At 35.2% G+C, this 24,355-nt stretch overlaps 1 protein-coding gene across 1 annotated transcript in view; it reads left to right on the top strand.

Annotated features, from left to right (window-relative positions):
- CDKAL1 (CDK5 regulatory subunit associated protein 1 like 1) overlaps nt 1-24,355 on the top strand; it is a 695,070-nt gene that overhangs the window by 267,649 nt on the left and 403,066 nt on the right. Inside the window, exon 9 of the mRNA XM_036741492.1 lies at nt 10,307-10,410. Coding sequence (XP_036597387.1) covers nt 10,307-10,410 — 104 coding nt within the window. The remainder of the gene's footprint in view (nt 1-10,306; nt 10,411-24,355) is intronic.

Raw genomic sequence — 24,355 nt, forward strand, 5'->3', positions numbered from 1 at the left:
GGACTTTTTTATTGGGAACATTTCCTTGAACACGCATTGTAGAGTATCAAAAGAAGTTTTTGTTTGTGGTTGGAAAATATGTCTACAACCTGCCAACTAAATTTAAAATTGCATAAGAATATGGGTGTTGATGCTGAGAAATGGTGTGTAGGCAGTACATTTCTTGTCCTGTCTGAAAACAGTTATGAAATACAAACAACCAATGTGGGACTGCTTGCTGCTTTATTTTTGTATGGGAAAGACAGCTCTAGAATAGGAAGAAAGCCAAGTGCATTTAAACTATGTTAACATATTAAGAATTTGGGTTGATTGGTAAACATTTACACATTATAAAACTTAATTTCTATGAACTACGAAGATCAACTATATTATCTTATGGTGGAAAAAGAATACCAATTTTTCCTGATAAAGATGTTACAGAATCAGGTTCTTTATATGCATGTTGAAATATTCTGGAACCTTGCACTTAGGTAATTCACTGTTACATCAGTGATGGCAAACTGTGCTAGGTACAATAAATAATATACTGATGTTGACCTGTTAGACACTATCTTTAAAAAGGAACCTGTCATATGACTGCAATATTTAAATCTAAAAAATAGGTCTAAATGAACTGTCTGAACCCCTTATAGCCCTGAGAATCTATGATCATTTGGTGAAACCAGTTGGGTATTTCGAATGTAAAAGCATATGTACATCAGGAAACACTGCTGTTAACTCCTATTGTCTACCTTATCTAGTACATACTGCCTTGGATATAACAATTCTAGTCAAATAATACATGTGAAACTATTATGTGAATATAAGTACACAGATATTATTTTTAGTATTTATGATCATTATTATGCATTCAAATATTGGTTTTTTGAACTCATGCAGAATTACAGAATCTGAAAACTGAAATGCCATTTAGTTTAACTCTTTCCATCACCATCAAGCCTGTATACAAAATATTTGACACATGATTACATATTTACCAAAGAACTCCAGCAAGGGGGCAGCAATTACCTTCAAAAGCATCTACTTTTGGATATCTCTAACTGTTAGCAAGTTTTATTGCTTGTCCCAAAGTAGTCAGTTAAGAAATGCTTCTTGGTTGGTTGACTGAAAATCTGCATTTCTGCAGCTTTTATACATTTCTCTTGGCTCTGCAGAACATACTAAATCCCTCTTTCATGTGACAATCTTTTAATTCTATAAAAATAGTTATCATGTCCTGCCTAAATCTTACGTTTTCCAGTCTTAACATTCTGGGTTCCTTCAAGTTATTCAAATAAATCATGAGCTAAAATTTTTTAGTATTTTCCTTACTCTCTTCTCCATTCTCTCCATCTTATCCATGCCTTGCTTAGAATGTGTCATGTCAGTCTTAATACAATTTTTTTTTGTTCAAATGTGATAGAGTAGTAGGAATGTCACTTCCTTTTTTCAAAGCACTGTGTTTCTTTCTTAGTGCAACCTGAGATTACCTTGATGTTTTAGGCTGCCATATCATACACTTCATTTACATTTGACTTTGTGCACTCAAACTCCCATATCTTCTTCATTTGTATTTCTTGCTAGATACTTCTTTTTCCTTGTAGTCTTATGAGGCTGAATTTTTGAGCCCAGATTAAAAAAAAAGCCCAACAAACTTTACTTTTATCTTTATTAAATTTATCTTGTCAGACTTAATCCAGCATTTTCAATATTTTTGAGTCAGATTCTGTGATTTCTCCCAACTTTTTATTTCTGTAATTTTGATATGAATGCCATATACCATATATACCAATCACTGACAGAAATATGCAGTAGAGTGACTAGGACAGAACCTCTAGAATGCTTTATCTGGGGCCTCCTTCCCAGGTGACATTTTGAATCTGACCATTAATTACTTCTGAAATTACCTACTGCTTTCTTATATATAAAGATTTATCTTTTCTTTCTAGACCAACATGATAGATTTTGTCAAGTGCTTTGTTAAAATCTAGGTAAACTGTATCCAATCCAGTTTTCTGCTTTTGTAGCCTAATAATTCTATCAAAAAAGGAAATAAGTAATTCTGGCCAGACCTGTTCTTAAGCCAAGAAATTTTTCCCCCTGCAGCTTCCTTATCTAGACACTCCCAAGCTAACCCTTTGAAAACATACTAGAATTTTCCAGGATTCATATCAAGCTCACTGGCCTACAGTTCCCTTCCCCTTTTTTGAAAATTAGGTCAGCATTCAACTGTTTTTGGTCATGTTCTATTTCTGTTATTCTCCATAGTCTTAAAGATCACCAATGGGAGATCAACAATCATTTTGTTGTTTTCAGTGTCCTCTGTGAGAGTTTTTCTGGTATTGGTAACTTGAACTGAGCAAGGGCCACTCTTTTATATACATACATTTACCTTAGATTTCAACTATTAAACATTTTTGTCATGTCAATTCTAGTCCAAATATTATTATTCTTGTTAGAAAAAATAAGACTGAAATAACAGTTGTCATTCTACTTTCTCTCTATTGTCTGTTATCATCATTCCATCTTCCCCAAACTGTATTTTATTCTCTTCTCTCCAGTAGAGCTAATAAAAAGTTTTAAAACATTCTGTCAAAGACAACATGCACACACATATACATACATATGTGTGTATATGTACATATGTGTGTATGCATAATGGACATACAAAATCTATACTAAGCAGATACTGGGTGGATGGATTAGGAAAGGCTTAATGTAGTTGATCATACTTGAACTAAGGATTAAAGGAAATTAGGGGTCCTAAGAGGAGGATTGAGGATAGAGAGTTCCAGGTATGGGAGGTAGCTAGGTATGGAGAGAGGAGATGGAGTGTCATGTATGAAAAACAGGAAGAATGCCAGTTTGATTCTGGATAAGATGTCACTTAGAGTATTGCACAGAGGGACTAGCACCTTTATATGCCTGGAAGATATGAATCTTTTAATACAACTCAGGCTTTCTTCAACTTTCTTTGTCTGCTGCTCCAGTTGTTAAATCACATTGGGTTTGCATTCCACCGCAACTCTCAGACCCCTCTTCAGATAAAGTGCTGTACCTCTTCTATCTTATACTTGTGAACTAGAAAAGACTTTACATTAATTACTATGGAATTTCATCATGTTTAATTCAACCTAGCGCTCTAGACCAGTGGTATCAAAGATGAGGCCACAACACTTCCTGATACAACTCAAACCAGATTAATATGTACTTGTGAAATATTTAATAAAATAAACAAAATACAATAATACGTTTTAAAACTAAGTACGTGACCTGTATGTACGGGTTAGTGACCCCACATTTTGATTGGAATTTTGATACTAACGCATTAGAGACTGTCAGGATCTTTTTGAATATTTTCTCTGTCATCCGGTGTTTTAGCTTGCTCCCCCTCTTTTGGCATGCTCATCTATGCTTTTATGTAATTCATTGATAAAGATGTTAAATATCTCTGGTCTTAACCTTGATATCTGGATTGTCTCACTATAAACTTTGTGGGAAATTTCATAGCCAGCTACATTGTCTTGAGTAAAGAAGAGTATGATTGGTATAAGCCTTTGATTCACTGAAGAAAGTGAAGCATAAATTTTTCAGTTAGTCACAGTATCAGAGAGTAGCCCAGTATGATCAAGTTCAGAAAGGATCAAACATAGTTAGATATCTAGGTCTTATCAAAGGAAATATGAGAATGTGCATTTTCACACCTGCATTATGTAAGCAATCCCAGGGACACATAGTGGGTTAAGGCACATGGTAATTCAAAGCCCTTAATTATTATCACAGCAAAAATGATTGCAAATACATATTAAAGTTAAAATTTAAATTATATAATGACATTAGAAATAAAATAATTGCAAATATTTCCACATGGAAAGGAGTGAACATGTATCATAAATATCATTCACAGAGGCTGATTCCTGATTCAGATTTTTCAAAAAATAGATTTCTTGAAGTATTTCGTTATTGGGGGAGTGGGCTAGCATTAGCACCCTTTTCAGGTTCAGTTTGGTGAGAAAATGAGGCATTTGTAAGTCATGGAACAGTTAGCCAAAGGAGACTTACTTTGCCATAATACCGCAAATATTTACAATAAGGATATAGTAGTACTTAGCTTTTTTAGAGTCATCCCCATCTTCACTTCCTGTTAACCCCTATATTCCTCACATAAAACTGTGTCTTATCAGCAGGTCAGAGTGTGGTTCTTTAGACATCCAACAAGTCCCAGAGGTTGCTTAACTTCATGTGGGTGGGATTTTCATTTTGTGCTCTTAGGTGACCAGTTAGGTGATCAAAAGGGGTCAGTTCTTTATATAATTAAAATGCTAAAGATTATGGAAGACAATATACTTTTAAGAAAAGCAAGTTTTTTTGTTTTACAGAATTCATCATTTAAAATAATGCTATTTTAGTAAACAAATGAAAAAAAAGTTGCTACTATTTGGCATATGTGACTGTCTCTTGGGTGGTAAAGCATTAGTTTTACATAGAACAGAAAATGTTCAGAATCCTCCCATGTGTTTCATTGTTTTTTTTTCTAAAATAAATTTTTATTAAGATATCCTTTTTAAATTGCCATAGTTTTCCTAAGTATCCTCAGAGAGCCATCTGATATAGCAAGTAGTATTTTTTAAAGATAAAAAACAAAAGTGAAATAGGGAAAAATTACTGTATGTGATCAATATATTGATAGTCTGAAAACATGTACAGTGTGCAACACTTGTGAACCTTTGCAAAGGGGTAGGGTGGGAGAATATTACCTCTTCTCTGGAGCCATGTTTATTCAGTTTTCATCACGTGGTTTAGTTCTAAGAGATTAAATCCAATATGTATTTAAGTTATATTTTTTGTTTATTTTGTTTTTTTAGGGAAACATTTTTATACAATCCAAATTGAAAAAAATTATAATGGGATAATCAGTTTAAAAGGGAAATTATCAAATTTTTTTCAGAATAATTCCTAGACAATAGGTAGTTTTATAGCCAAAACAGGTGATTTTTAACCTAATTGTAGAAGTTTTCAAGTGTAAGAGTTTCAGAATTTCTTTGCTGTCAAGAAATGCTTGTTTTCCTATCTCCTCTTAGCTTACTTAGTCTCAGCAGATATACGCATTCATCACCACCGTTGGATTGAGGTCTCCCCACACTTTGACACCAGTGTGGGCCCGGACCATAGGCCTGGGTAGGAACTTCCTTAGGGTAAGGAACTTCCTTAGAAAATAGAGGTATCAATGTCAGGGTATCCTCTTGATATTATATTCTGCATATGCTAATACATACCCTGTATCTGGAACCTAAAAAGACTTCTTGCCCACATACTTGGCTTATACTTTTGAATTCAGAGTGTCTCAGACTTATTCTGGGTTTCCTGACATTTTGTTCCCCCCAGTCTCTTATCCTGGATTTTTGATCTCCTACTTGCTCATCTCAGATTCTGAGATTCTTGCTTTTGCACACCCAAGGATCTTCATACACACACACACACACACACACACACACACACACACACACACACGTAAGTATCTCAAACACTAAGTGAAATGAGCACCTTCTGAATACATTAGAATAGAAGAAGAGAATTTATACACAAACCTTCAAATCTGTTATGTACAACTTACTTTTGAGGTATGTAATAAGTTCAACATGTAACTTTTAAAGCTGCCCTATTTATTAGTAATTCTTTAAGGCCTTCCTTCTGTTTTCTTCTGAGGATTAGAACAATTCTTCAATGACCTTTTTTTTTTCCTCTTTTCTATGTTTCCTTTTATGGAAACCTTTATCTTAACACCATTCACTTCAAACTTAGCCCTTAGGGGGAAAAACACCAGCCTTTTATATCAGTAAGCACAATCAAGGAAAACAAATTTCCACATCATTTCTGTCCAAAATTATGCCTTATTCAGCCATTTGAATCCATCATCTCTCTGACAGGAGATGGGTAACTACTTTATCAGTAGTTGTCTGGAATCATGGATGTGGCATCAAAGATTGCGCTCGTACATCCCCTACCTGGGCTACTTTTCTCATATGTATACTGAGGGAACTCCCAGTCTTGGCCTTTCTTCCTTCCCTTTCTGCCTTACAAGTCCTCTTCAGTGACTGAATTATCTATACTATCAAGAAAGTATTCACTGCTACAATACAATGCTGTTTTCTCTGTGAAATTTATGGTAAAAATGAACTCCAGTTTTTCTTTTCTTTAGGTTAAGTTCCACTATAACACATAAAACTTGAATAAATTCTTTACTTCTCTAGACTCTGTGGATATAAAACTTCAACTAAATGCCAAGTATATTTGAAATCTTACTTTCTAGGTCTTTTAGGTCATATGCTTTATTAATATAGCCCAGAGTATTTTTTTTTAACATCAAGACCATTATTGCTGACTCATTTAGTTTGTGGTGTGTTGTCATACGGTGATTTGATGGCTATGCTGAGAATAATGTTTGGTTCTTTCCTGGAAGTGTTTCAAGTAGTCTCATACATTGCCTATTTAAAGAATAAGTTAGTTCTGTAAGGAATAAAAAAAAAATTAAGCCCACAAAGTCAAAATATATTCTTCTTGGCTAGGTGGTTTTGTTTGTACATTTAAATTTTAGGCTGTGCTTGATGTTAACTTTTTAATATATTGATTTTCTTTTGAAATTCCCCTTTAATATGTCTAAGTGTTAACTTTGTTTTCAGTTGGTACATAAAAACATTATATTATCATTTGCATGTTTAATCAAACTCTAGTTGGATAACTTGTAATTTTTTTTTAAAAAGTGCACATATCTGTAATTTGTTTGAAAAACTTTGGAAACTGAATTAAATGATTCTAATAGTAAACTGTTGAACAGTCAAGTTTTATACCACTTATGCATGCGAAGCATTTGTTTCCTAACTTTATGTTTACAATTTGTATTGGTGATGTTTCAATATAATGAAACATAGTATGAAACATAGTACTAAGTTTCAGATGCTACTAGAGCCTTAGAATTTGATATCTTTGAAAAAAGATGTCCATTGTTTCAAAATATATCTGGATCAAGTTAGGTGAGTGAAACATAATGGACCAAGTTATTGCGTTAACGCCAAAAAAAGAAAATCATTTTTGCATATCAAATTTCACTAGGAAAAACAGAAGTATAGTGTCCTAGTTATAAGTGCCTGCCAAAATAAGTATAATATGAGTGAGGCATTTAAAAATACTATATGATCTTTGAATGAACTTAGAACTGGAAAGGGACAGAGGATCTGTTAGAGTGAAAAATAATTTTTTTATCCATCATTATATCTTATAGTTTGCCTTGACCCCTTTGATAAATATTTACAAATTAAATTGATAGTGTTGATTTTTTAAAGACTTGTTAAGTTCCTTTTTCATCTAAAATTATTTTGTCTTTGTTGTTTTTCTCATAGATTAAAAAAAAATTCAGAGCAAGCCAATTCTTTTTTCTAAAATTTCAGAGTAGAACTTTTAAGGGTAAAGCAAAGGCCAACTCTTCTGCTTTGAGGTTTTCAGTTGTTGCTTGGCATATAGCCATGTAAGAACCTGTGCAAAGATGAGTAGGTGTGGTATGGATGTTTTAACAGCATTCATCATAACAGTCATGGTCTGTTCAGGATTTTGCATCTTCCTCTCTGTTCAACGGCTGTCAATTTTTGGTTTTGGCTTCTAGTAGTTAACCTTGAAAGGTCTTTTGTTCTATGACAGTTGAAGAAATTGGCACAGCTTTCCTTTTCTTAAACAATTTGTTAATTGTTTATAAATAAATGAAGCTGTCTGTTAAATACTATTGAGTTCCTGTATTTTATGGGATTCTTGATAAGTCTAAATGGTTGATCGTTATTTCCAGCTGATTAAAAAGTTTTTTAATGTGGTATACTTTTAGTTAGTGGGCATGATCTAGAAGAGGATCTAGCAAAAGAGATGGAGGAGGAGAGTTCAGATGGGTAGGTTGAGAACCAGGAAAGATGAGGAAGAGGGAAGAAGAGGAAATGCATGGCAAATGGCCTCTTTTATTCCCAAAAAATATGAGATAAGGAGCATGAAAAGACAAAGTCCCCAGTAAAATATAACCTGTTATAGATTTAGAGTTCCAGAGGGCACAGTGGAAAGGTGTGGTCAGATATGGAGTGAGCCTTGGTATAGGGGAATGTGAATGAGGAAGTGGGGATAGCTAGGGTTGAGGAAGGTGGATTTATTTTTCAGTAGTGGTTGGTTCAGTATCACTGCCACAGGGGGGGTAGAAGGTCAGTTGCTAACCATCATTAACCATTAGGAATGAGTTCAAGCAGAGTATGAATGGATTTACATTTTTTGAGTCATCTTTAAGAATCTCTTGAGTGTGAGGTGAAATTTCAGAATTGTTTTACTTTACATTTCTCTTATCATCAACAATCTGTTGTCTTTATGCAATTATTGATCACTTGCATTTCTTTTGGAAGGTACTTGTTCACCTCCTTTGACCACTCATCTATCATGAAATAATACTATTGGTCTCATTTAGTTGAAACAGTTCCCTATCTATAATGGGGATACCAAATACATTGACTTTGTTGGTGCAAAAGTTTTTTTAAATTTGATGTAATTAAAATTTTCTGTTTGGCTTTTATGCTCTTTTCTATTCCTTTCTTGCTATTCATGACTTTTATAGATGTTATACTTAATGAATTTCTTCCTGAATCATAGATCTGAAGGAGATCTTCTGTTTTCCTCTAGTTGTTTTCATTTGATTGTGCACTCAATGCAGCCCCTCAGGCTGAGATGCAACAAAGTATGGATTGATTCTCTATTCTGCTTGAGCTAAGTTTGCCCTAACAATTAACACCATGAAAACACAGGTTCTCCACCAGCCGGCACTACATCATCCGTATGTGGAACCATTGGTTACAGCAAATGGAGAAATTTTAAATACCGTGGATAAGTTCCCTTACCTTGACACTATACTTTCCTGTGATGTACACATAAATGATGAGGTTGACGCACTCATTGCCAGAGTTATCCCAGTGTTTGGGAGGTTTGAAGGAAATTGTGAGAGTAAAGAGGTATTAGGCTGCCTATGAAGGTCTACAGAGCCATTGCACTGACCTCACTGTCATGTGCCTTTGAAACCTGGACAATATACCAGCGCCATGCCATACAATTGAACTGCTTCCATTTGAATTGTATTAGGAAGATTCTGAAGATCACCTGGCAAGATAAAGTACCAGCCACAGAAGTCCTTTCTCAAACATTCAAACACTGCTACAGAGAGGACAACTCCAGTGGGCTAGGCACTTTGTTTAAACTCCAAATGTACATTTGCCTAAAAGACCGTTTTACAGAGAACTCACACAAGGCAAGTACTTACATGGAGGTCAGAAGAAGAGATACATGGACATTCTCAAGGTCTCCGTGAAGAACTTTAAAATCAGTTGTGAGACATGGGAGACACTGGCATGGGGCTGTCTAGCATAGTGTGCCTCTATCAAAGAAGATACTGTACTCCATGAGTAAAACAGAATTGCAGTAGCACAAAAGAAACATGAGATGCACAAATTTAGATGCAAGTGATCAATAATTGCATAAAGACAACAGATTGTTGATGATAAGAGAAATGTAAAGTAAAGCAATTCTGAAATTTCACCTCACACTCAAGAGATTCTTAAAGATGACTCAAAAAATGTAAATCCATTCATACTCTGCTTGAACTCATTCCTAATGGTTAATGATGGTTAGCAGCTGACCTTCCACCCCCACTGTGGCAGTGATACTGAACCAACCACTACTGAAAAATAAATCCACCTTCCTCAACCCTAGGTTGAGGCTACAGAGTGTGGAATTTGGTGATGCTTGCTATAGATAGTCACTTCCTACTTCCTGCTCCCTGCTCCAGCCTGGGACTGAGCTTTTACACTGGGACTGTTGAAGAACCACAGGGCCTAACTCCAGGCCTCCTCCCACAGATTTACTAAAGCAGAGAGAAAAACCTGTAATGATTTGGTATGATGTCATGATATAGTCTCCACTCCAGATGTTCAGATGGACTATTTGTGCTCGACCTGTGGTAGAACCTTCTCAGCTTGCACTGGTCTGATCATCCACAGTTGGATACACTATACCTTGATCCCAACATAGTGATATCATTTTAGTCCTCTTCAAGCATGAAGGACAACAGCCAATTGTTTTTATTTTAATGGAATTGCATTTATGTTAAAGTTGCTTATTCATTTGGAGCTAATTTTAGTACATTGTATAAAATTTTGATCTTAATTTCTCCAAAACTCAAGTTTTCCTAGTACTTTGTATTCTTGCTGTTATGTTTTTAAGAGTTATTGAATAGTATTTATTTCTTACTGTTGAACAGGTGTCTCAATGCTTGTACGTACTGCAAAACCAAGCATGCCAGGGGAAATTTGGCCAGCTATCCAATTGATGAACTAGTAGATAGAGCCAAACAGTCTTTTCAAGGTAAGGATTTTGCCGTTTTTAATATAATCATTTGTTCTTCAAAATGTGTTTCTTTTGTTTTTAATTTAGTCTTTGTTCTGAACAGAGTTATCCTAAATTTCTCATAATCCAGTTTGATTATTTTACAATTCTTTTTAGAATTTTTCATTTTAGATTACAAAACTGCCTTTGCAAATTAAACTTCTCCAAGTATTAATACTCACATTTTATGACATCATTGCCAGTTTCTTAGTGTGACTCACCCCTTTTGGATCATGTACCAAAGAATCCAATGCCATATACTACTGTTATGAACTTTACAGTAACCTGTTGGGACTATCTTGGAAAAAAATGTCTGAAACATTTCCATCCCTGCTTATTTGAGATTTGGAAAATTCATCCCGATTCATTGCCTGGTTTACAAAGCTGGCATTGTTGCCTCAGACAAACTGGTGAGACTTAGTTCACCAACACTAAAACAGATGAATTTGAATGAGGCTCCACCATCAAGCCCACTTCATCACCTTTTTCTATGATCTGTAGATTATGACAAAGATGGTTCCAGTTTTCTCATCTATTTCATCAGTTCCACAGGGCATGTCAATATGTCATCACAATTGATAGCTGGTGGTACCTTGGTTGTGGATGTCAGGTGTATTTGTACAGAATGAGACTACTGCACTGGGCCATTGCAGAGAGAATGGAGCCTGTGCTCATGGATCGAGGTCAGCTTGTGCTATTAATGGTTGCCTGGATTGTATTACTCTTCTAACTCCCCCTTCCCCTTTCTATCACTTTCCCCTTAGAATGAATAGTCCCTCTTTCAAATCACAACTCATCTCCTACAGTAGACCTTTACTCATCTCCATAGTTTTTCAGGTTCCTTTTCAAATTGCTTTTTGACAATCTCAGTATCTTTTATCAATATTCTAACAGATGGCCAAGGTTTTTGCAAGAGTCAGGAGGAGACTAGGTTTTTTTGTTATTTTCCTTGTTTTGTTTTGTTGCTCTTGAGATTTTCGTAGGGGCTTCAGACAGTTCAAAGGGTAAAACATGATGTTTGATGATCAGCCCATTTGAAGAATTATGCCTTCACATGCATCTTCAAATTCGTTTTTGCTTTTTGGCATATGTCATATAACAAGGAATTGAGACATACTTTATCAGTTCAGTTTGCTGAGTCTAGGAAAATAAAATGTTTCAATGATATTTAAATTGTCTAAATTTCTCACTGTAAGTTTTTTGGAATAGGAGGGGGCAGAGCCAAGATGGCGGCTGGAAAGCAGGGAACAGGGTGAGCTCCCTGCCAAGTCCCTCCAAAAACCTATAAAAAATGGCTCTGAACCAGTTCTAGAACTGCAGAACCCACAAAACAGCAGAGGGAAGCAGGGCTCCAGCCTAGGACAGCCTGGATGGTCTCTGGGTGAGGTCTATCCCACACGGAGCTGGGAGCTGGGAGCAGAGTGGAGCCCAGTGTGAGCAGCGCCGATCAACCAGAATGTGCCCTACCACCCTGAATCAGTGAGCTGTGACAGTTGCCAGACTTCTCAACCCACAAACACCAAAGACAGCAGAGAAGGTTACTGGGAAAAGCTGCTGGAGTGGAAGGAGTTCGTGGTTCGGCTTCCAGCTGGGGGGGGGGGAGTAGCAGAGGTGGGGCAGCTACAACTGTTGTTGCTTCCGGCCCCAGGCCCACCTGGTGGGAGGAATTAAGTGGCGGATCAGAGCAGGAGTGCACAGCCTGCTGAAGATTTAAACCCAGTCCGGGTTGGGGGTTCTTGGGGAAGGAGGAGTGCTGGTGTGACAGAGCTGGCACCTCCCCCCCAAACGTGGAACATAGAACTCTTTAGTCTACAAGCAGTCATACCCCACTGAAAAGCTCAAGGGTCAAGTTAGTTGGTTGGGAATATGGCCAGGCAGCGAAAACGCACGCAGATTCAGCCTCAGACTTTGCATTCTTTCTTTGGTGACAAAGACGACAAAAACATACAGACAGAAGAAGTTAACAAAGTCAAAGAGCCTACAACAGAAACCTCCAAGAAAAACGTGAACTGGTCCCAGACCATGGAAGAACTCAAAAAGGATTTGGAAAAGCAAGTTAGAGAATTAGAGGAAAAATTGGGAAGAGAAATGAGAAGGATGCAAGAAAACCATGAAAAACAAGTCAATGACTTGCTAAAGGAGACCCAAAAAAATACTGAAAAATACACTGAAGAAAACAACACCTTAAAAAAAAAGACTAATTCAAATGGCAAAAGAGCTCCAAAAAGCCAATGAGGAGAAGAATGCCTTGAAAGGCAGAATTAGCCAAATGGAAATGGAGGTCCAAAAGACCACTGAAGAAAATACTACTTTAAAAATTAGATTGGAGCAAGTAGAAGCTAGTGACTTTATGAGAAATCAAGATATTATAAAACAGAACCAAAGGAATGAAAAAATGGAAGACAATGTGAAATATCTCCTTGGAAAAACCACTGACCTGGAAAATAGATGCAGGAGAGATAATTTAAAAATTATTGGACTACCTAAAAGCCATGATCAAAAAAAGAGCCTAGATATCATCTTTCAAGAAATTATCAAGGAGACCTGCCCTGATCTTCTAGAGCCACAGGGCAAAATAGAAATTAAAAGAATCCATTGATTGCCTCCTCAAATAGATCCCCAAAAGAAATCTCCTAGGAATATTGTCGCCAAATTCCAGAGCTCCCAGATCAAGGAGAAAATACTTCAAGCAGCCAGAAGGAAACAATGTGAGTATTGTGGAAACCCAATCAGAATAATCCAAGATCTGGCAGCTTCTACATTAAGAGATCGAAGGGCTTGGAATACGATATTCCGGAGGTCAATGGAGCTAGGATTAAAACCTAGAATCACCTGCCCAGCAAAACTGAGTATCATGCTCCAAGGCAAAATATGGATTTTCAATAAAATAGAGGACTTTCAAGCTTTCTTAGTGAAAAGATCAGAGCTGAATAGAAAATTTGACTTTCAAACACAAGAATCAAGAGAAGCATGAAAAGGTAATCAAGAAACAGAAATTGCAAGGGACTTACTAAAGTTGAACTGTTTTGTTTACATTCCTACATGGAAAGATGACATGTATGATTCATAAGACCTCAGTATTAGGGTACCTGAAGGGAATATGCATATATATATATATATACATATATATATATATATGTTTATGTATATATATAAGTGAATGTGTATGTATGTGTATATCTATCTATCTATCTATCTATACACACACACACATATATATATATATAAAGGAGAGAGAGAGAGCAGACACAGGGGGAGTTGAAGATGAAGGGAAGATATCTAAAAGAAATAAAATCAAATTAAGGGATGAGAGAGCAACATACTGAGAGAGGGAGATAGGGAGAGATAGAATGGGGTGGATTATCTCGTATAAAGGTGGCAAGAGGAAGCAGTTCTGTGGGAGGAGGGGAGAGGGCAGGTGAGGGGGGAATGAGTGAACCTTGCTCTCATCAGATTTGGCCTGAGGAGGGAATACCATACATACTCAATTGGGTATCTTACCCCACAGGAAAGAAGAGGGAGGAAGATAAAAAAACAGGGGGGGGGATGATGGAGGGGATGGCAGATGGGGTTGGAGGTAATCCAAAACAAACACTTTTGAAAGGGGACAGGGTCGAGGGAGAAAATTCAATAAAGCAGGATGGGTTGGGAAGGAGCAAAATATAGTTAGTCTTTCACAACATGAGTATTGTGGAAGGGTTATACATAATGATACACATGTGGCCTATGTTGAATTGCTTGACTTCTTAGGGAGGGTGGGTGAGAAGGGAAGAGGAGAGAGAATTTGGAACTCAAAGTTTTAAAAACAGATGTTCAAAAACAAACAAAAAAGTTTTTGCATGCAACTAGAAAATAAGATACACAGGCAATGGGGCATAGAAATTTATCTTGCCCTACAAGAAAGGAAGGGAAAAGGGGATGGGAGGGGAGGGGGGTGGTGGAGGGGAGGGCTGACTGGGGAACAGGGCAACCAGAATATGTGCCATCTTGGAGTAGGGGGGAGGGTAGAAATGGGGAGAAAATTTGTAATTCAAACTCTTATGAAAATCAATGCTGAAAACTAAATATGTTATATAAATAAATTTTAATTTATAAAAAATTGTCTATATTTCTCACTATAAGTTAGAACTCTTCACTGATAAACTTTAAAACTTTTAGTAGATATGCTTATAGCTTATTCACTTTACATTGATACAAAAATCTCTTTAGTTTCCTCTTGAGAAAAAAAATAAAACTTATTTCTCCTAGAGAATAACAGTTACGATTATCCTGTTTGAACACTGCTGACTGGGGTGTATAATTTTTTTGTAAATAAAAAAAACATAATTGATTATAAATAGTTTAATGATTACTCTTACCTATGTGCTTAGAAAAGATACAGTTGAGTAGATGACTTTTGTATGGCAAAGAAGATGACAATTAGTGCTAGTAGATATTGTCTTGCAGCAGCTTTTTTTGGTGTCTTGGCATTGTGGTTTGATGTGCGTAGATATATTCTCTGTACTCAGTCCGGTTAAAACCTTTATCACCTTTTGTTTCTATTATTTTATCAGCCTCCTTGGCTGAAGTGTTTTCCGTCTCTGTCATATCCTTGTCCACATAGCTTTCAAAACGATATACCTAAAGTATAACTCTGATGAGTAGGCACACAAGCTGCAGACTTTCAGATAGGAGACTGAACAAAGAAACCAGGCAGATCAATGCAGTAGACTTTGGGGAACACCCTGAATGGTGAACCTGAAACCAATGTACTCTGGTTTAAACTTTGCCAGTGACTGAGTTCTAAAGTCATGAACCTCTGGAAGATAGAAGGAAACTCAAAGAGCCAACATAACCAGGGGTGGGGGAAGTTCCTAGAGCTAATTGGGAGCTACAGAATGTGGAATTGGGTGATGCTTGCTATAGTCACTTCCTACTTCCTGCTTCGTGCTCTAGCCTAAGACTGAGCTTATACACTGGGACTGTTGAAGAACCACAGGGCCTAACTCTAGGCCTCCTCCCACAGATTTACTAAAGCAAAGAGAAAAACCTGTAATGATTTGGTATGATGTCATGATATATCATAAGGTACAAGAAAAATGGCTCATGACTAATGTATCCTGTGAATCTTAGTATAATTCTACAATGAAGAAAATAGATCTTTAATGGTATAAAGGACTTACAAGCATTCCTTTTGACTAAACCAGAGCTGTGTAGAACCTTCGAAATGTAAACATAGGAGAGAAGAAAAACCTAGAGTTAACTGTATTTGAGAAATTTAATGATGCTACATGATGACCAAATGCTTATGTCACAATAGGGATATGTTCTATTTCTCCACTGTATTCAGGAGTGAAAGAGATGACAAAGAGAGGCAAATTCATGGCCTTGATAGGGTTGTTTGCTATCTTATTTATATTAAGAAAGATTTTTTTGAAATGATGGAAAAGTGAATATAACAAGGAAGAAAGGTAGAATAGGGAGGGACTTCCTACTTCTTGTAATTGTAGTATCAAAAGATAAAAATATACAAACATGGAGGTGTAGGGCTAAGGAATACAGACCTTAACAGGTCTGATAAATGCTTATCAGGATTTTAGTGTAAAAATTCACCAAAATCAACAAGGAAACAGGCAGAGATGAGTAAAGGAAGGGCTTTAAGGGAAATGGCACACTATAGGAGGGAATAGTAGCAAGCTAAATAAACTTCAGAAGTGAAAGTCAATTTTTGAAGTCAATTGAAAAGGAGAGAAAGAAAGGCTAAAATTCAGCAACACAGGACTGGGCTAGGTAAAGAGAGGAAGGCCTAAGGAGTAGCATCAGACCACTATAACTACTGTTAAAGGAGTATTTTTTCTAAATTCTTTCACTCACCATCTTATTTTCTTTATAAAAGGGAGAAGACTTAGGGAAGAGAGGAAACCTTATTATAAGATATAATGAAAGAAAAAAATGTAACTGTTATGGCTGTGAAGGAGAATAGGATGAACTCATCCACAAAAAGGAGGGTAGCAGAACATATTAAAAGGCAGAACCTAACAATAAGTTGTTGACAGAAAACATACTTAAAGAAACATTTACAGAGAGCTAAGGTAATGTCCAGGAGTATAATACATTTTGCCTCAGGTAAATACAAAAACTGAGGGTGGCAATCATAATCTTAGACAAGAGGATGACAAAAATAGGTATCTTTAAAAAGATAACCTTAAGCTTACCATTAAGAATGAAATGATACCAATTCTAAAAATGTGTGTATACATTAATGGCATAGTATCTAGATGCTTAAAGGAAAATCTGATTTCAAGGAGAAATATACAGTAAATGAATAATTGGGGGCTTCATTGCCTCCCTTTCACCCTTAAACAAATGCAAGAAAAAGATAGAAATTATAAAGAATACACACACACACACACGTACACACATATACATGCATGCACACACACACATATTTCTTAGTTTTGCATGAACCTATACAAAAATTGACCATGTACTTGTTCATTAAAACTCATGAAGAGATGTAGAAAAAAGAGACATAACATATTCTTTATTGATTATAACATAATGAAAGTTATAATCAATTGAGTTTCAAGGAAACATTCAGACTTAAATGGAAATTAAATAATATAGTCTGAAAGAATGTGTGGGTCAAAATGCAAGTGATACAAACTATAAATTCTTTTTTATCAAGGAAAACAATGAAAATGAAAAGGGTAAGGGCAAGGGAAAAGAATAAGCATTTATGTAGCGCCTACTATATTCTAGGCACTCTGCTAAGCATTTAAAAAAAAAAAAACCACAAACGTTATCTTATTTCATCCTCACAGCAACCCTGTGAGGTAGTAGGTACTATTATTATCCCTATTTTTCAGTTGGGGAAACTGAGGTAAACAGAGGCTAAATGGTCTTCCTGACTCCAGGTCTGCCACTCTATTCAACACAACACCAACTGCTTCAGTGAATAAAATATCAAAACTTTTGGAATATGGATGAAGCAGTTCTTTGAGGAAAATTTAAATCCGAACGTGTTCATCAACAAAAGAAAGAAACAAAAGATCAATTAGGCATGCAATGAAAAAAACACAAGGAAAGGAAACAAATCAGAAAACAAACACAAATATAACAACTTGGAAAAAATGAGATAAATTTGAAAGGCAAAGAAAAATTATGAAAGTAGGAGTTCATTTCTTGAAAAGACTCATAAAATTAAAAAAAAAAACCTTTAGGAATTTTGATCCAAAAAGGAGAGGAGAACTAAATCATCAATATAAAAGCAACACAGAAGGAATTGTAGTAGATAAAGAGGAATTAAAGGAAAATGGTTACAATATTTTTCCCAGTAAAATATCAACAAAGCTGAAAACCTTAAAGAAACATGTTAATACTTTAAACAATCTAAAGTACCCAGGTTAACCGAAATAAGGAATTTAACCCACTTATGAAAGAAATTGAACAAGAAACAAATGAACTCCCATATTAAAAAGTCTGTATTCTATCACAAATTTAAAGAACAATTAACTCCACTATTATGTAAATTGTTTGTAAAAATAAAGAAGTAATCCTACCAAATTTCTATTATATATTATTTTTGTGATACCTAAATGAGGAAAGAAAGGAAGTAGAATAAGAAAATTATAGACCAATATCTTATGAATGTTAATACAAAAAATAATGAATCAAATATTAGCAAAATTCTTCAGTTTGGATTTATTAGAAGAATGTAGGTCTGGTTCAACATTAGGAAAACAAAAATTAATAGACTAGATAAGAAAAACTGCAAAATTTTCATGATTACTTCAGTAGACATGGGAAAAGCTTTTGACAAAATACAATTCTTTTTAGAACAGTGATTAGTTATCTATTGAAAACTGAAAATTAGCATTATCAGTAATAAAGAAGCATTAGAGGCTTTTAAAATAAAAATCAAGGGTAAAATACAGTCCAGGGGTGGGGAACCTGGGGATGTGGCCTCGAGGCCATATGTTCCCCACTGTAATACAGTCATTATCACTACTATCATCTAATACAGATCTAGACATATTAGCTAAAGCAATAAGAAAAAGAAATTAAGGTAATATATGCAGGCAAATAGAAAACAAAATTATTACTATTTGAATGCATATGTATACATATGTTTTTGAAGATAGTTTGCTTAGAGAACTAGATTTTTAATTACATGTGAATTAACATAATTTCATTAAATTAATAGGATATAAAATTAATGCACAAAATCATTAGCCATCTGGATATTACTAACAAAACCCAACAGGAAAACATAGAAAAAGATATCCCATTTGAAATAACTACAGAATATATAAAATAATTCATAATTTATCCAGCAAGCAAGACGCACTGAAAATTTATTCATTACAACTACAAAATAAAGGGTGAGTTAAATAATTAGAGAAATATTAATTGCTTGTGATTGAGCTGTGCCAATATAATAAAAATGTTGATAGTAGCTAAATTAATTTACGTAGTCATAATATACCAATGGAATTGTAAAGTAAACCAGTGGTTTACTTTATAGGTTTAAGAATAATTTCCAAAATTTATCCACAGAGAAAATATTTAAAGAACATCAAGGGAAATAGTTTTTAAAAAGTATTAATTATTAGATATCAGTATATACTATATAGCTATACACATATATTGCAACCTCTTACTAATAGCTAAAAAATAATATAATTAATCAATGGAGCAGATTAGCTAAATAAGACCCACAAGAAATAAAAGAGTTGTATAATGTCGTAACTACTGGATTAAAGTCTCTTTTCTTGACAGACGCTTCTGGGAAAACTGGAAAGAAATTTGGCAGAAACTGGGTTTATGCCATATGAACGTTGTTGTTTAGTTGTTTCTGTTGTGTCTGACTCTTCATGACCCCATTTGGCATTTTCTTGGCAAAGATACTGGATTAGTTTGCCATTTCTTTCTCTAGTTCATTTTTACAGATGAAAAAATCAAGGCAAACAGGGTTATGTGGCTTGCCTAGAGTCACACAACTAGTAAGTATCTGAGACCAGATTTGAACTCAGAAAGATGAATCTTCCTGACTCCAGGCCCAGCACTCTATCCACTGCACCACCTAGCTAACCAAATGGATACGTGGCCTAAATATAAGGAGTTGTATGATAAACAGAGTAAATGACAAAAGAGATAACTTTCACAACTCTTGCTAGGAAACATTTCTTATCTAAACTATGAATAGTGATGATTCAAAAAGCCAAACTGAACAATTTTAGTTAAGTGAAATTAAAATTCTAATGCAAAAGAAAAATAAGCGTCAATTGATTGGGATTGGGGTGGCAAGCCATCTTCACATTTTTTCTAACAAATGCCTAATGTCCAAGATAGAAGAAGAATTCAGAAAAGTAGATAATAAGTGACATTCCCCAATAAATAAGTTGTCAGAGAACAGGTCGTTCTCAGATGTAGAAATGTAAGCTGTCAAAACCATACTAAAAATGCACTACCTCACTAATAATTAGAGAAATTAAAATTCAGACAACTCTAAGGTTTCACATTATATACACCAGACTAACAAAAATCACAGAAAAGTGAGAACAGTTGTTGGAGGTCTTATTGCAGGATATATGTCCTTTTGGTAAAGGTGTAAACTGCTCCAACGATTCTGGAGAGCAGTTTGGAACTGCTCCTCCAAACTTACAAACTGTGCATTCCGTGTAATTCTAGCACTACTAGGAATTTACCTTAAAAAGTTTTGATAAAGGAATCACATGTACAAAAAAATTTGTTAGCAGCACTTTTTGTTACGGTAAACAACTAGAAACAAGGTAGGTGCCCATAACTTGTGGAATGTGAGCAAATTATGGTAAAGGAATATTACTGTACCATAAGGAATGAGTGAATTGAAAAGTATTAATGTGATACTCCCCCCCCCCCCAGCCCCCAGGTGTTAAGAGTTGAATCAGCAAATAGAAGAGCAGAGATATTCTCAAGGAGCTCACATTCTAATGGGGGAAAAACATAAGAGAGGTTTCAGTTGTCAATCAGATAAGAAGGTCCTATGGTCCTTTGGGTTCAGCAGCAAAGCAGATTTTTAATGTCTTTATTTACTGATAAAACCATGCCATTTCTAATGTTGAACCATTTCATAATGCCAGGGATTTTGGTTGGGGTGTGTGGGGGGGGGGGATGGTTTCCTGTTTCTTCAATAGCTGTTTCTACTGAGGAGGCAAAGGCAGCAGCACCTGCTGGTTGGTTGAACTGGTCAGTAGCTGGATGTGGTGGTTGTGGTAGTGGTAGAGGTTTGACTTGTCTGACACGTGCTGGGTGTGTCACTTAAACTCTCAGTGCTCTGGGCAATTCTCCAACACTCTATATGTTAAAGAGGAGATTCTTCCCAATATTGAAGAAGTCACAGATCCGCTCTCTCTGCTGTTTATTTCTGAATGTATTTTGTATATACTTATGTGTGTTTTCTCCCCCTATCAAGTAAACGTGTATTCCCTGAGGGCAAAGACTTTTGTCTTTGTTTCCTAGGTACCCAGCATAGTACCTGGCACATAGTTAACTTCTTAGTAAAGGCTTCTTGATGGGTTGAACTGTTAACTTGCTTGGCTTTTAATCTTATTGTGCTTATGAGATTGGAATGATGAATTGAGCTCCCAGACTGGCCAAATTAAAGAGTATTTAAATTCCTATTCTATGCTCATCACTGTGAATGATAAGAAAAAGAGTAGCTGTTTTCCCTGCCCTCAACTGCATATACTTTAGTTTATAAGAGAAAATATACATAAAAATGTACATTAAACAGATTAATATCACTTAATGTTTAATAATTATCAACTTTTATGTAACTATAGTTTGTCATATAGAAACTGTACAAGATGAGTAATACAAACATTACATGTTACATATGAGAAAATAGGCTTCGCAGGTATTCTAAACTATATGCAGGTCAGTAAACTTTTTTTTTAAAATATGTACTTTAATGTAATGTACTTTACCATGTTATCCCAAGTCTTTTTGCAAATTCCTGACGCAAATTTATGTCCTTTGTTCACAAAGCCACAGGACTAGACAGTATTCATGGTTTTCCCCCAGATATCACTACCCTGCCAAAAAACACTTCTGAAAGTTTGTACCCTGTGCATGGTGGGTCACATTATTTTGATGTGCAAAAAGCTAGCACATTTTATAAGCTTGATTTTTTTTTTAGAATTATTAAGCAGTCATTAAAATAAGAATACAAATAAAAGAAATGATGTTTTCTTATATTTTTGCCTGTCATTCTGAAGTCTAAAGAATTTAGTAGCTTTGTTTTTTTGGTCAGTACGCCTTAAACATTTTATCCCAGGTCATATTTTTTATTTTGTGAATACTGGAGACATTAAGTTTCTATGAAAAACTACTTATGAAAATTTCAAGTGTGGTGCTTCAATAGCTGCTCTCCATATTGCCTCTTTTCTTAAAGGAAATTGTATTTCTAATCTGAGAAATGCAACTTCGGCTGTTCCATTTTCCTTGTTATTATTTGATGTTTAGGATGCATTAGACATTGCCTGATGCCCCATAAGGCAATTGCCGATGTGGAATTGGAGCCCAGACTTCCTTATGATCTTTTGTTCTAACTTTTCCTAAAAGTCTGTCTCTGAATTATATGTTTTTAAACCTTCCACATTTTAAAGAATTTCTTCTTCAATAGTTTTAGGCATTCTTAATCTAGTCTTTAATCCAAAAGTTAAAAAAAAAAACCACCATCTGAAGAGATTCTTAAATAAGCCTCAAATACTCTTGAAAATAACATAGTCCTTAAAAGCATTCAAGACATATATTATCTTTACATTTCTCTGTCAAGAGATGAGAAGAGGAACTCATTTCCCCTGCAGTGGCAAATGTATGTTTTAATTTTTCTAATTTTAAGTAGTCAATCTTTTCCTCATTTACTGGTCACTTGGTACTCTTATTTTTACCTAGTTCTCCTTTTATGTTGTCTTTTTGACTCTTTAACCTTTATTGTTTTTTTTCCGCCTTTGTGCTTCTTAATTGTGCAGTTTTCTAGGTATCAGTTTAAGATCAACCAATTAAAATCTAGCTGTTGTCTCATTTCTTAATTAAACCCATAGTAATAGTTATTTGATAATATAACAGATTTAAAATGCCTTCACATCTCAATATTGAAGGTTTAACTTGGTTTCATTTTTTATATCTTGTAAGAATGTCATGACCAGTACTTGGTTGAGGCCAGAATGAATTTACGGGGCAGAGTTTTCTAGGATAAATCTATATTGATTTTTCACTAGCAGCTAATCAGTCTCTGGTTCATTCTGTATGTAATGGAGCAAAGCTTTTTAAATGTGCTGGGTGAGTGGTGTGGAAACTATACCTTTTGTTTCTTGTCTGTAAATGTTGGAATGATGGATGGACTCTCTTTATTGCTGTGGTGGGCTTCTCCTGTTCTGTTGTCTGCTTGTTGATAGATCCTTAGATATTTGTAAAAAGCCATTGCAGTGAAAATTATCTAAAGCAGTTCCAAACATTTAATATAAAGCAGAAGAAATGAATAACAGAAAATGAAAGACATTATTCTTATTGCTTTCATCATAGACTTTTCTGTTTTTTTTAATTAATATTTTATTTTTTCCCAATTACACATAAAAACAATTTTTAACACTTGCCACCACAAATAGTTCTGCTATAACTATTTTTGTACATTATAGGTCTCTTTTTTATCTCCGTGGGATACAGATCTGGTAGTGGTATTGCAGGGTCAAACGGTATGCATAGCTTTATAACCCTTTGGACATAGTTCCAAATTGCTCTAAAGAATGGTTGAATCAGTATACAACTGTACCAACAGTGTATTAGTTCTCAATTTTCCCACATCTTCTCTAGCATTTATCATTTTCCTTTCCTTTTATATTAGCCACTTGGCCGGGTGTGGGGTCTTACCTCAAAGTTACTTTAATTTTCATCACAGACTTTAAAAAAGTTTTTAAACAAAATTTAGAGTTTTGAGTTCCAAATTCTATACCTCCCTCTCTCCCCTCCTCCGTGAGATGGTAAGCAATCAGATACAGGTTATACACATCATAGACTTTTAAAATTAATTTTTTTCAGACTAGACAAGATTAGCACCGTACATATCTTAGTAGCAGTTCTTTTTTGATTTTGACATTGGATTCTGTTAACCGTTATCCTCACTATGTCACACCATTGGTAAACTTTGATTTTCTCTTCATGGAGAATAAAGGATTGCTGGTCTGGGCCCTTCCTCAAAATTGACTTATGAGAGGAATTCACCAATGGGAGAAGGGAGTTTCAGAGGCGGAAGTGCTGGCAGTTGAAGGATTTGTGGCAGAGTCTCCAAAAGCATGACTTGACTTCAAAATAGAAGTTCCAGGCGGATCTCTCTAAAGTTTTTCTTTTTTAAGGAAAGCTAGTATATCAGTGGATCTGTAGTTTTCTTTGCGTGAGCATTTCCTGAAATGATGCATATTGAACCTTGCCTGACCATCCCATGTGATTCTTGTCCATATCTTCCCATGGTTTCTCTATAGTGTCTACCCTTTCCCTTCCTCATGTTCTCTTGAGATTAGAGGACCATACATCTAGACCTGGAAGTGATTATAGACACGTAATTCAACATACTTGTTTTATGGATGAGAAAATTGAAGCCTAGGGAAGTTGATTGACTTAGGTCAGAGGGATGATTTGAACTTGAATCCTCTAACTCTAAAACTATTGCTTTTTTCATAGCAAACAGATTATTCATAATCCTCTAACTCTAAAACTATTGCTTTTTTCATAGCAAACAGATTATTCATCGGTTATTCCTACTTTAGCTACATTATATTCCGTTTTTTCAAGTAGACATTTTTGTTTACATCCTTTATACTGCTTTACTGAAATAATTCCTTGTTTTTAATCTTATGGCCTGCTCAACCCATCATATTTGGCTTCATTGGCCTTTGGGCAGTAC

The sequence above is a fragment of the Trichosurus vulpecula genome, chromosome 1 (assembly GCF_011100635.1).
Source record: "Trichosurus vulpecula isolate mTriVul1 chromosome 1, mTriVul1.pri, whole genome shotgun sequence".
In the NCBI taxonomy this organism is placed as follows: Eukaryota; Metazoa; Chordata; class Mammalia; order Diprotodontia; family Phalangeridae; genus Trichosurus; species Trichosurus vulpecula.